General features: G+C 38.2%; 1 protein-coding gene across 1 annotated transcript in view; it reads left to right on the top strand.

The window, feature by feature from the left end:
* Nucleotides 1-13,653, top strand: part of LOC130913546 (mitochondrial import receptor subunit TOM70-like) — a 143,902-nt gene that overhangs the window by 127,242 nt on the left and 3,007 nt on the right. The window contains exon 14 of the mRNA XM_057832225.1: nt 2,435-2,552. Within this exon, the coding sequence (XP_057688208.1) occupies nt 2,435-2,552 (118 nt within the window). The remainder of the gene's footprint in view (nt 1-2,434; nt 2,553-13,653) is intronic.

Below are 13,653 nucleotides of genomic sequence, written 5' to 3'. Positions count from 1 at the left end.
AGCCCTGACCACCGTTCACCCAATCTGCTTGGTCTTATTAATGTCCCGTCTCAAGCAAAAAGTGTACATGGAGGTTATGCTGTTATATCGTCCCTACCAATATTGTGACCAAACCTACGCCCTTGCAATGATCCCAAACATGCAACAAAGGAGTGGCTTCGTAAGAAGCATTTCAAGGTCCTGGATCGAATTGTGACCTGTAAATCGTAACATTAATCGTATTGTCAAACTTGAGGCAATACACCCCGCTAATATAAGCAATAGAAATAAATGGTTTCGCAAAGGACACGCAACCAAAAAATTATAATTTTTTCAGATAGCTAGCTATATGTTAGTCTGCATTTTAACTCTTGGCTGCTATTGACAGTCAATTAATTTGAATTGGGAGGATAGCGGTAAATGATCATGTTTAAGTGCCATTGAGTTGATAGATACCGAATTTTTTTTTTTTTTTTAAATTAAAAAAAATGTATTAAAGGTTGTGAATAAAAACATAAAATAATATATATATATTTAATTGAACTTCGTTTTTCATTAGAAAAAAAAAAGATTATTCACAGGCCTCTAAGTCTAAATGGATTGGATGTGTATTTATACTAGTCCTTCTCAAAAAATTAGCATATTGTGATAAAGTTCATTATTTTCTGTAATGTACGGATAAACATTAGACTTTCATATATTTTAGATTCATTACACACAACTGAAGTAGTTCAAGCCTTTTATTGTTTTAATATTGATGATTTTGGCAAAAAAGTCGATCTTGCATCGCCCCGTGGCAGTTCCTCGGCGTTCTCCTGCCTCCGCCTTCCCCTCTCTTCTCTGACTGGATATCCGCCCTGTGCTCCGTCGCGGATCGCTGGCTGGGCGCCGGTGTATCAGCGGGGTGTTGCCTGCACCGGCGGGGGACCCTGCCCTGCTCTGGGCTTTGTGGACTGCTGGGGGGGTCCCGTGGCGTGCTGTGCCGGTTGGGGGGCTGCGGCTGTGGCTCGTGGCCCGGGCGGGCGGGGGTGGAGGTAGGCGTGGGGTTGGTGCTGCGTCCCCTCCTGCCATCTCTGAAGGCCGGTTGATGGGTGCGCGGGTGGCCCAGGGGACCACCCTGAATCCCGGGGGGGACGATGGCTCCTTTGCTGGGCTGCGGGAGGAGGGATTGGCTGCGCTTGATCCCCGCCCGCCCTCCCTCCCTGGGCTGGCTGGGTGGGGGCCGTGGCCCTGGGTTGGCGCCCGCGTGGCGTCTCCGCTCGTCTGTCACGCGCCTGGTGGGGCTTGCGTGCGGTTGGATGTGATAGGGCACACTCGGGTGGGGGGTCCCGGTGCCGGGATTGGCGATGGGGCTGCGTAGGGTTGGTCACCAACGGGCTTACACTCACAAGGGATTTACACGATTACTGGGTTCTAGTTCACAGAGCTGATTTGTGTACACTCTATCCCTATAGCTTATAGACTCCCCCACCCTTGTCCCCCTCTTTCCCTGGTCAACAGGCCCCCCACATGGTGTCAACCGGAAATACATCTAGCTGACGATAGCACCAACATATTAGTAATTGGTCTAGATGTTATATGTATTTTTTGTTGTAGTTTGTTTTTCTTTCCTTGTGTTTCTTTTCCTCTGTTCCCCCATAACCCCTTCCTGTTCGCTGCTTTGTCATAATAAACGAGGTATGTATTGTTGAATGATCACGACGGGAGCATGTCAGACTCTCAATGTGAAACATTAAAACTGTTCAGACTATCCGGGCACTTAGACTTCTATTCTCAGTGTCAAACAGCTGAACAGGACAGGTTAAAAAAATAAAATAAATTGAAAAAAATAAAATAAAAGCTTCAGGAATCTTTCGCACGGGTTTTGAGTTAATTCGTTGATTCAGATGATTAGGTTAGTAGCTTCTTTAGAGTACCTTTTCATGATATGCAAATATTTTGAGATGGGGATTTTTGTTTTTTCTCGACTTTTTTGCCAAAATCATCAATATTGAAACAATAAAAGGCTTGAACTACTTCAGTTGTGTGTAATGAATCTAAAATATATGAAAGTCTAATGTTTATCAGTACATTACAGAAAAAAAAATGAACTTTATCACAATAGGCTAATTTTTTGTGAAGGACTAGTATATGAAATAACATTAAAGCAATTAGAAAAGTAGAAAGGTTGGTGATCTGTTTCCTTTTGAGTTTTGCAACTGGTAATATGTCAAAGTTACAATGTGGTCAATGTAAAAAGTTAATTTTTAGAGCAGATCTATTGTTGGGGATAGCCACTAGTGCACATTCATTTTCAAATGTTAACAGAATACAAATAAAACAGCCAAAACAGGCATGTTCATCCATAAACTGCCCGAATGGGTTGACTGTCTGATCCTAGCGCACATAAAATACAAGATGTCTTATGACCCACGTTATGTTGACCTGAAATAACTAAGCATAAGTTCCTTTTCAGGTGTAACAAAATCAGAATGTACACCGAGGATGAAAGGGCGAATGACGTGGGCACCCATTACATAGAGCGCGAAGAAGCGTACACCCACAGACAGGTATTCAGGAAAGTACGACATCAGGTAACTCCTCCGCCATACTGAGGGATGGTTATTCTCCAACCGTCACTGTGTTAAGCTTTGCATCCATTTGTTCAAGCAAGGGGGAAAAAATTCAGAGTTGTAATTTTAAAAGAATAAGAGCCCTTCTGAAAATATATGCCGGGAAATGAAGCTTGCTCCCAAAAATGGATTATATTAGTCTTAATTCACCAAACCCCACCAGATATCCTCATTCACTTGAATTGATATCATTAAAATTTTGAGTAAAGGGAAGGCTTCCAAAAATGCTGGTGCAGACCATCTAGATCCATGTCTTCTTCAATTAAGTGCTCATTTTATCAGTCCATATTTAGCTCATATTTTTAACCAAACCCTTCTTTCTGGCATCATACCAACCTCTTGGAAAACTGCTACTGTTCTCCCGCTACATAAAAATGGTGACATCTCTGACCTCAATAATTACCGTCCAATATCCAAACTTCCGTTTTTATATCAAATTCTTGAATCTTTGATTAATTCTCAACTACGTTCTTTTATTGACTCATCTAACATACTTCAGCCGCAACAGTCTATTTTTCGCCCAGGTCACAGTACAATTACAGCTACAGTTTCTGTCTTAAATAACATTGTCTCCTTTCTTGATAATAACCAGTTCTGTGCTGCTCTTTTCATTGATTTTTCAAAAGCACTTGATACCGTTGATCATAAAATTCTTCTCCATAAACTGCAGACCATTGGTTTAGATCAGTGCTTCTCAATTATTTTCTGTTGCGCCCCCCCAAGGAAGACGTAAATGTTTCGCGCCCCCCCCCCAAAAAAAACTCTCTGCCGCCACTGTAAATAGTATCATTTGTCTATAAAATTACTAATATAAATACGCATCTGCCTAACATTGTGTCCTTTTTTTTTCAAATAAAGAAAAAAAGTAACATAGATCAACTTTTAATAAAGTATAACTTTATTAACAATGTTTTGTTTGTGACAGAGAAGACTTGACGCGCATCAATTTGCCTGAATTTAAAAAAAAAAAAAAAAAAAAGTCACATCCAAACTGTAAAAATACACTCAAGGTACATTTTTGACCATTACATACAGAAAAATAAAATGTAATAAAATCAGTAAATAACACATTCAAATTGATTAGAAACATTCACTAATGAGGACAATATGCCCAAAAAATTGACCAAAAAAACAAAACTGAATAGAATAAGAAAAAAGTGTCTTTGGACAGAAGGAACGTTTTTATTTTCGCTGCTCACAGTTGTGATACTGTGGCGATTCACCACAGTGCTCACTGGTTTACTGATATAACACTGACAAAGCGGGACGATTGTGGCAATTGGCAATATTCGGCACGTTTTCGCTGAAAAACAATCAAGCGGCTTATCAATGAGATTGAGGTCTAATGTCTTTAAGTGGCGTCTTAATTGATTTGGCTTCAGACTCTCCGCTATAATCATTTTTTGACTCAGTAAACAGTGGTCGTTCCTCATTTCCCACTATATTAAAAGGCAAACGGCCCGAAAAAAGCGCATTCTCGGCGGCCGAGGGAGAACCGTAGGTGAGGGCGGTCGTCGTAACGATCCCAAGCCGAAAATGGCACTTCTCGGGCGGAGACATGAGAACTGGAGAAGACAGTGGGTCGCTGCGTGAGTGAGTCCGGTCGGAAAACGGCGGCGGCCCTCTGCTCCTCATATTGGTTTTCTGTGTGCTGAGTGCTCTTCCTTAGTTCAAAAATACTGCCCGCACTCTGAAAATGACAGCGCTACTGCCACCCACTGAGTGGATGTGCAAGTACACTTTATTCCAGTACGGCAAAAAAAAAAAAAGCATGTTCCCCGAGGTCACATGCGCCCCCCCTGGCATCGCTCTGCGCCCCCCCAGGGGGGCGCGCCCCACTATTTGAGAAGTACTGGTTTAGATGTTAATGCCCTCAAGTGGTTTAAGTCCTACCTTACGGACAGAATACAAACTCTTGCTGCTGACGGTGTTCAATCAAGTCCACTTACTATTAAAAATGGGGTGCCGCAGGTGTCCTTGGACCACTCCTTTTTACGTTATGCATTAATAATATTATTCTTCCTAATCAATGTTGTAATGTCCACTTTTTTTGCTGATGATTGCCGATTTTCCTCCTGGTTCTTCCCCAGCTCTAGCTCTGACTCATTTACAGACTGCTTTTGATTGTTTACAAATATCTCTTCATAACCACAGATTAGTTTTAAATGCTGAAAGAAACAAATACATGGTTTTCTCCACTTCCACCATTACCGACAATGACCTACCTGGAATCAAATCCCTAAATGGTACCCAAATTTCTCTCACTGATTCATACAAATACTTAGGAATTTGGATTGACAGTAATTTATCATTCAAAACTCATATTCATCATCTAATCCGTAAACTTACATTCAAACTTAGCTTCCTGTATAGAATCAAAGGCTGTCTGTCAACTTCAAACCGAAAAAACCATTGTGTTCTCTTTTGTTTCTGTTCTTGATTTTGGGGACATCCTGTACTGTCGTGCAGCTCCATCAACTCTTCATCAATTAAAGCCGGTCTATCACAGTGCACTACGTTTCATCAACAATGACAATTTCTGCACTCATCATTGTACCCTTTATCAAAACGTTGGTTGGTCTTCACTACAGTCAAGAAGAAATATCCACATCATGTTATTCATCTATAAGGCTTTTCTATGCAAACATCCTCACTACCTCACATCTCTCCTGTGATTCAAATCCAGTAAATACAAAACACGATCATCTAATTACTTAACCCTAAGCATTCCACTCACACGCACTAATGTTGGCTTTAGCTAACATGCTACTCTTAAGTGGAACAAATTGCAATCTACTCTTAAACTACAGTCAATCGTTCATCTTGCCGATTTGGAATCTCTTTTGTCTGATGTTTTTACTGATTATTGCAACTGTTTTTGTTAGTGTATTTTGTGAATGTTTCTTAAAAGAGATAAAAAAGAGATCTTAAAAGAGATATTAATCTCAATGAGACTGCCTGATAAAATAAAGATTAACTTAAATAGAAAATAAACACAGACAAGACTGAAGAAGCAGTTTCTGCTTTTGACCCCTCTTTAAAATAAACTAGGGCTGTCAAACGATTCAAAATTTTAATCGAGTTAATTACAGCTTAAAAATTAATTAATTGTAATTAATCGCAATTCAAACCATCTATAAAATATGCCATATTTTTCTGTAAATTATTGTTGGAATGGAAACATAAGACACAAGATGGATATATACATTCAACATACCGTACATAAGGACTGTATTTGTTTATTATAACAATAAATCAACAAGATGTCATTAACATTATTAACATTCTGTTAAAGTGATCCATGGATAGAAAGACTTTTAGTTCTTAAAAAAAAAAAAAAAAAAATATTAGTCCAAGTTGTAGAAATTTTATATTAAAACCCCTCTTAATGTTTTCGTTTTAATGAAATTTGTAAAATTTTCAATTAAAAGGTAAAACTAGTAGCCCGCCATTGTTGATGTCAATAATTACTTAGACAATGCTTAGGGTGCTGAAGCCTATAAAATCAGTCGCACCCAACCGCCAGCAGAGGGCGGCAAAACTCCATAAAACAATTAACAAGTGTGCGTTTCACTGCACCGTTATTTAAATCTGTCAGAGCGGGGCATCTGCGTTAATTGCGTCAAATATTTTAACGTGATTAATTTAAAAAAAAAAAATTAACGCCCGTTAACGCGATAATTTTGACAGCCCTAAAATAAACTGCTGTATTTTAATATTAACGCCCGTTAACGCGATAATTTTGACAGCCCTAAAATAAACTGCTGTATTTTAAGCCAAAAGAACTGTTTGTTTGATAGAACAATATGTCTATATGCTGCAATAGCAGATTCATGGCGCATTAAGCCCCTTAACTATTTTTAATTTGCTTGTTTTATTTTCCCTGGAAACCCCTGTTTACAGATGTCGCGCAACCTCTTTTTTTTCAACCCAGCTATAAAAACGTAAGTAATCTTATTCAAAATATCATTTTTAGCTTTGAATCATTAATTGTTGTCTAATATTTTGTTTTAAAAAAAAAAAAACAAGAGTTAAAAAAAATGATTCACTCGCATATTTTAAACATTAAAACATTACGTCACAATGAAAAAAATGGTGTCTGTAAATAAGTCACGGATATCTATACCTCATAACTATGGCTTAATTTTATTTTTTTTTGTTACTGTCAAATTTTCCCCAATATGTTAGATGATAATCGAGCCAAACAAAGAAAATTTGAAGAAAAAAAAAATTCTAAAAGGGGCAATATATGAAAAAGGAACATCTCGACCACTCCTTGATGTCTGCGATTTCTGCATCGCGACCCTAGTAATAATACCATGTTTCACCCCTAAAATCCCCCCCAAAATCTGGCTGTGGCCATTTGAATCTGTGTCTTGACACTTGATGACACATGCTACATGAAGTTTTTGGATCGAAACAAGGTAAGTACACGATAATATCTCGTTAAAATCATGGCGTCTATAATTATGGTTTTGCTGTTTTAAAAAAAAAAATGTTGTTGTTTTTTTAAATGCCCTCCTGTTCAAAAATTTTCTTATTAAAGTTAACGATGGCTTTGATCTGGCCAAAGAAGCCGGGCAGCAATCTGTCAATCATCGTTTAACTTGTTAAACAGTTTCTGCAAGGAAGCACGGGTTGGAATGAATGTGTGTGTCTGTGGGGGGAGAATGTGGAGACTTCGAGACATTTAAATAAACGCCAGAAGTGATTATGAGGAGTTTGTAATTTCTACATGTCACTCCAAGAGTCACAGCCATGTTAGGTAAAAAGAAGCATTTAATCAAGCCAAGCATTTTTCTACTACAGTACTTTATTCTTGTTTAAAAATGATTCAGTGGGACAGTTATGTTTAAAACAGATTATAATTATTACATTTGAAGTGCTTAAAAAGCGTTTGTTAAAAAAAAAAAAAAATTTTCAAAATCATAATTTGGGGGGAAAAAAGTGAGAAAAAACATGTCTTATATGTATTAGGGTTGTTCCGATCATGTTTTTTTGCTCCCGATCCGATCGTTTTAGTTGAGTATCTGCCGATCCCAATATTTCCCGATCAGATTGCTTTTTTTGCTCCTGATTCAATTCCAAGCATTCCCGATAATTTTTCCCGATCATATACATTTTGGCAATGCATTAAGAAAAAAAATGAATAAAACTTAATTCAATTGCTCCAAGTATCTTTTTTTTATTGTCCAACATGACAATGCTGACAATGTTCCTAGTTTTTTTCGGTGCCACACTTAGTGAGTGCAACAATAAATGGCAGGGGAGGATGTTTGTTGTTATTATGAACCAATCTTTAAACCAAAAGACTCTGGATGAGTGTAAGACATTTTGTCTGTAACATTAAATACAATTAGAAAACGATTTAATTAAAAAATATTAGGGGTGTCAAACGATTAAAATTTTTAATCGAGTTAATTACAGCTTAAAAATTAATCATAATCAATCGCAATTCAAACCATCTATAAAATATGCCATATTTTTCTGTAAATTATTGTTGGAATGGAAAGATGAAGACGGATTTATACATTCAACATACTGTACATAAGTACCGTATTTGTTTATCACAACAATAAATCCACAAGATGGCATGAACATTATTAACATTCTTTCTGTGAAAGGGATCCACTGATAGAAAGACTTGTAATTCTTAAAGGATAAATGTGAGTTTGTATATTGTGACTAAATATTGCCATCTAATGTATTTGTTGAGCTAAACGAAGTGTTTGAATAGTTTGCCCAAATGCATGATGGGAAGTGGCCATGACTGTGTGGAAGTGGTGCACCATGACAGTGTGTGGTTGCAGCAAATGCTATATCTTCTCTGCGTTGTGTATGTTGCATGGGTTAAGAAAATGATCAATCCTTGTCCAACTGCTCCAAAGTGACTCCCACAACATACATAGTCACTTTGGGAGTGTTGCAAAGCTAGTGCTCATTAATTGCACGGCTTTAGTGAATACTTACACGTACTTCACTTGCTTGGCGTTGGCTTTTATCACTGTATCTAAGCAAAACAGCGATATTATAGGCTGTAACAGCAATGCGTGAATGGGTCGTGCCGCGCATTCGTTGATTGCGTTAAACTCCGATATTCTTTTGCCGATTCCGATACTTTGAAAATGACGTGATCGGATGCTGATCACTCGGGATGCCGTTCGATCGGGGTATCTTTGATATGTATCTCTTTCCAATGCCAGGTCTGAATAAATACATTGAGCACACACACACACACACACACACAAAAAGGGGGGGGGGGGTGCACTACTACGCGGTTTTTCACTTGTCGCGGCGGGTTCTGGTCCGTATTAACTGCGAAAAACGATGGAATACTGTACACTGTGGTCATGATGAGTCATCCAAAGTCTTTCCAAACAGCTATTTAAGTCATCTAGTAAAAATTTCTTTAAAAAAAATATACACTATATATTTTAATATCGCAATATATCGCAAACCCCCCAAAAATCGCAGCAATAGTTTTTTTCCAATATCGTTCAGGCCTACTTTCAAGTCCGTGTTTTCCGCCATATAAAGCATCGTGTTTACGTTGTATTTCAAAAAGGGTTTGGAATGCTTAGTTCTTTTCACATTGTTACATGCACAGGAATGACACTGTAAGCTTGTCCAAATGACAATTACTATGATGAAAAGAGGACTTGTGGCTGTTTGTTGACGTTGACTGACAATACTGTAAGAGCAAGTTCATGCATCAAGTACAGTTTCAATTAGTGCTGCAACGATTAATCGATCAACTCGAGTATTCGATTTGAAAAAAAGATTCGAATTAAATTTTGCTGCTTCGATTATTCGTTTTATTGTGTGGCAATGTATTGGTTTGTTTTGAAAGTGTTTGCATTTAGTTTTATTGATTTGGGTGGATACACTGCCCTCTAGTCTGCTTGATTTCATGTGGCTGAATCCAGCTGCTCCCTGTTAAGACCAACATAAATGCTAAGATTTTGTTTGGGCTGATGTTTTTTTTATGCATTTGTGAAGTAGTTTCTTGGTATATTTAGCCGTTTTTTTTTTTTGTAGGGATATGTGTCTGAAGCATTTGTATTAAAAAAAAATTTTTTTTTTAAAGCATTTTATAGCATTTAAGCTAACGGACTTTTGTTATTTTTGTTCTTTTGTTGTACATACATCCCCATTTTTTAAATTTTTTATACCGTTTGAGGCTCAGCTCAGGTAATTTAATTTTTTTATGTTCCTTATCCGATTACTCGATTATTCGAACCAACTAGTTCATCGATTAATCGACTGCTAAAATAATCGATAGCTGCAGCCCTAGTTTCAATATTAGGGTTTGGCACCGAACATCGATGGGAACTGGTTCTAACACTCCGATGCTCCCGGATCCGTTCGAATTTTCAAATTTCAATTCCATGTTTCGATGCCCCGACTGAGCAGAAAAAAATTGCTGCCGAAAACCACGAAGAAGCCACATAAAGCGTGTTTGTGCATTGCACCTTGATCACAACAATGTACACGGTGCGGCGGCGGTGCTCAAAAGTTTGGGTCAACTTTACACAAAAAAAAAAGACCAGTCAGCTCAGTGCAACTACAGTGAGGCAAAAAAGACTTAAAAAGATGACGGAGGCCTGTAATTTTCTTCATTGGTGTACCTCAATGATGGGAGATAGAATGAGAAAAAAAATTTCCAGAAAATAACGTCTTATTTATAAAGAATTTTTTTGCAAATTATGATGGAAAATAAGTATTTGGTCAAGAACAAAAGTTCATCTCAATGCTTTGTGATATTCCCTTAATTGATAATGACAGAGGTCAAAACGTTGTCTGTAGGTCTTCAAAGGCTTTCACACACTGTTGCAGTTATTTTGGCTCATGCCTCCATGCTCCATCCTTTCAACTCCTCCCAAAGATTTCATACATGGGTGAGCTCTGGAGATCCGCTAGGCCACTCCAGGACCTTGAAATGCTTCTTAAGAAGCTACTCTTTGTTTCCCGGGCAATAGGTTTGGGATCATTGTCATGCTGAAAGACTCAGACACGTTTCATCTTCAATGCCCTTGCTGATGGAAGGAGGTTTTCACTCAAAATCACAATACATGGCCCCATTTATCCTTTCCTTTACACGAATCAGGTGTCCTGGTCCCTTTGGAGAAAAAATGTGATAAAGCATGATGTTTCCACTCCCATGCTTCACAGTAGGTATGGATACAATTCAGCATTCTTTCACCCTCAAACACGAGAAGTTGTGTTTCTACTAGGGCTGTCCAAATTATCGCGTTAACGGGCGTTAATTTTTAAAATTAATCACGTTAAAATATTTGACGCAATTAACGCACTCCCCCTGCCCAGACAGAGTTAAATGACAGCACAGTCAAGTGCTTGTTAATTGTGTTTTATGGAGTTTTGCCGCCCTCTGCTGGCGCTTGGGTGCGACTGATTCTACAGGCTTCAGCACCCTTGCGCATTGTGTAAGTAATTATTGACATCAACAATGGCGGGCTACTAGTTTATTTTTTGATTGAAAATTTTATTAAAACGAAAACATTAATAGAGGTTTTAATATAAAATATCTATAACTTGTACTAAGATTTTTCTTTTAAGAATTACAAATCTTTCTATCCATGGATCGCTTTAACAGAATGTTAATAATGTTAATGCCATCTTGTTGATTTACTGTTATAATAAACAAATAGTCCTTATGTACTGTATTTTGAATGTATATATCCATTTTGTGTCTTATCTTTCCATTCCAACAATAATTTACAGAAAAATATGGCATATTTTATAGATGGTTTGAATTGCGATTAATTGCGATTAATTAATTTTTAAGCTGTAATTAACTCGATTAAAATTTTTAATCGTTTGACAAGCCTAGTTTCTACCAAAATTTTTTGTTTCATCTGACTAAATGACATTCTCCCAGTCCTCTTCTGGTTCACCCAAATGCTCTTTAGCAATCTTCAGATGGGCCTGGACGTGTACTGGCTTAAGCAGGGAGACACATCTGGCACGACAGGATTTGAGTTCCTGGTGGCGGAGTGTGGTACTGATAGTAGCGTTTATTACTTTGGTCCCAGCTCTCCCCAGGTCATTCACGAGCTCCCCCCATGTGATTCTGGGATTTTTGCTCACTGTTCTTGGGATCATTTTGACCCCACAGGGTGACAAGATCAAGGCAGATGATCAGTGGTCTTGGATGTTTTCCATTTCCTAATAATTGCTCCCACAGTTGATTTCTTCACACCAAATTGCTTACCTATTGCAGATGAAGTCTTCCCAGCAAGATTCAGGTCTAGAATTTTGTTTCTTTTATGTCCTTTGACAGCTCTTTGGTCTTTGCCATTTAGGAGTTTGGAGTGTGACTGTTTGAGGTTGTGGACAGTTGTCTTTTGTCCTGAGAATGAGTTCAAACACGTGCTATTAATAGAGGTAACGAGTGAAGGACAGAGGACCCTCTTAAAGAAGTTACAGCTCTGTAAGAGCCAGAAAACTTGCTTGCTTGTAAGTGAACAAATAATTCTTTCCACTATAATTTGCAAATAAATTCTTTAAAAATCAGTGATTTTCTGGATTTTTTCCCCTCATTTTGTCTCTCATCGTTGAGGTTCACCTATAAAGAAAATCACAGGCCTCTGTCATCTTTTGAAGTGGGAGAAGTGGCACAATTGGTGGCTGACTAAATACTTTTTTGCCCCACTGTATATCATGCAAAGGTTGCTGCACAACCAATAGGATTAAACACCTCTGGCTTCATGGAATATAAGTGACAAGTGCATAGCTGAGTACCGCGCATTTGACACACTACGCCGGTCCTCGTCCTCTAACCAGTAAGAACCAAGTACCGTATTTTTCGGACTATACCTCACACCTGAGTATAAGTTGCACCAGCCAAAAACTGCACAATGAAAAGGAAAAAAACATATATAAGTCGCACCGGAGTATAAGTCGCACTTTGGGGGAAAATTTATTTGATAGAATCCAGCACCAAGAACAGACATGTCACAACAGACTGAATAGGTGTATGGTATGCTAACATTACATGACGCAAGAAGATAGATCGGGCCTAAAAAATCCAGCCCGACCCAACTGGTCCACGGGTTTTAAAGCCCGACGCGGCCCGAGCCCGATCATTTACCTTGATTTGCTTGCCCGAGCCCGAAAAAACATAAAATTTTATGTTTTATTTGTAGGCACGAGCCCCCCAAAAAAACAAAATTTTATGTTGTATTTGTGAGGACTCAGGAGGAGGAGGAAATGCAGGGATGCGATGCGTGGTTGCGTTTTGTGTGATCACGTTTGTGATGATGCCGGTGCTTATATGTATAATGATAACAAATTAAAGCCTGTCATTTGTAACGAATTATCCCAGTTAAACAAAACTAAGACGGATATTCAATAAAAATATTTATATCTTTTCTATTTGCGTGTCTGTTCTAACCGGTGGATAGTGGATTTGACATTTTAATCTCGAGTTGGCAGAAAAAAATTGAAAAAGTTTTCTCAATGTTTAAATAGTCTACATATTTTTATGATCATTATAAATGCATTTACACAACTAAAAAACAATGGAAAAGTTTGTTATATTTCTCGTATGAGAGCGCCACATTTGTTTACATTCAGCGAAGCCAACAATTTTCCGTATAGCATTTTCAACAATCAATTTGAATCCTTTCCATATCCCACTCCGACCACAGTTGTTTGCTTTTCAATTCCCCTGTCTTTAGTTTATTTTTCACTCCTATAGCTGCTCCATATCAAAAAGGAAATACCAGGATGCTCGCGGAGGGCGCCACGGCGCGGGAAGGGAAGATTGAAAAGAGAGCGAGGCCACTGTGTTCATGTGCGCAGGCATACACAGCGCCTTCCCTGTTTTATCCAAATTATTTTATTTAACATCTGTACATCGTTTCAGTATAAATATATGAATATATATTTATTTTAAAAAAGTTAGCGAGAGAGAAGTCGGCCCAACCCGACCGTAAATAATCACAAATAAGTCACTCCAGAGTATAAGACGCACCCTCTGCCAAACTATGAAAGAAACTGCGACTTAAAATCCGAAAAATACGGTAAGTAAAACTATAAA

Source organism: Corythoichthys intestinalis, chromosome 3, assembly GCF_030265065.1.
Source record: "Corythoichthys intestinalis isolate RoL2023-P3 chromosome 3, ASM3026506v1, whole genome shotgun sequence".
Classification (NCBI taxonomy): Eukaryota; Metazoa; Chordata; class Actinopteri; order Syngnathiformes; family Syngnathidae; genus Corythoichthys; species Corythoichthys intestinalis.
This window is presented reverse-complemented; position numbering and strand designations above follow the sequence as displayed.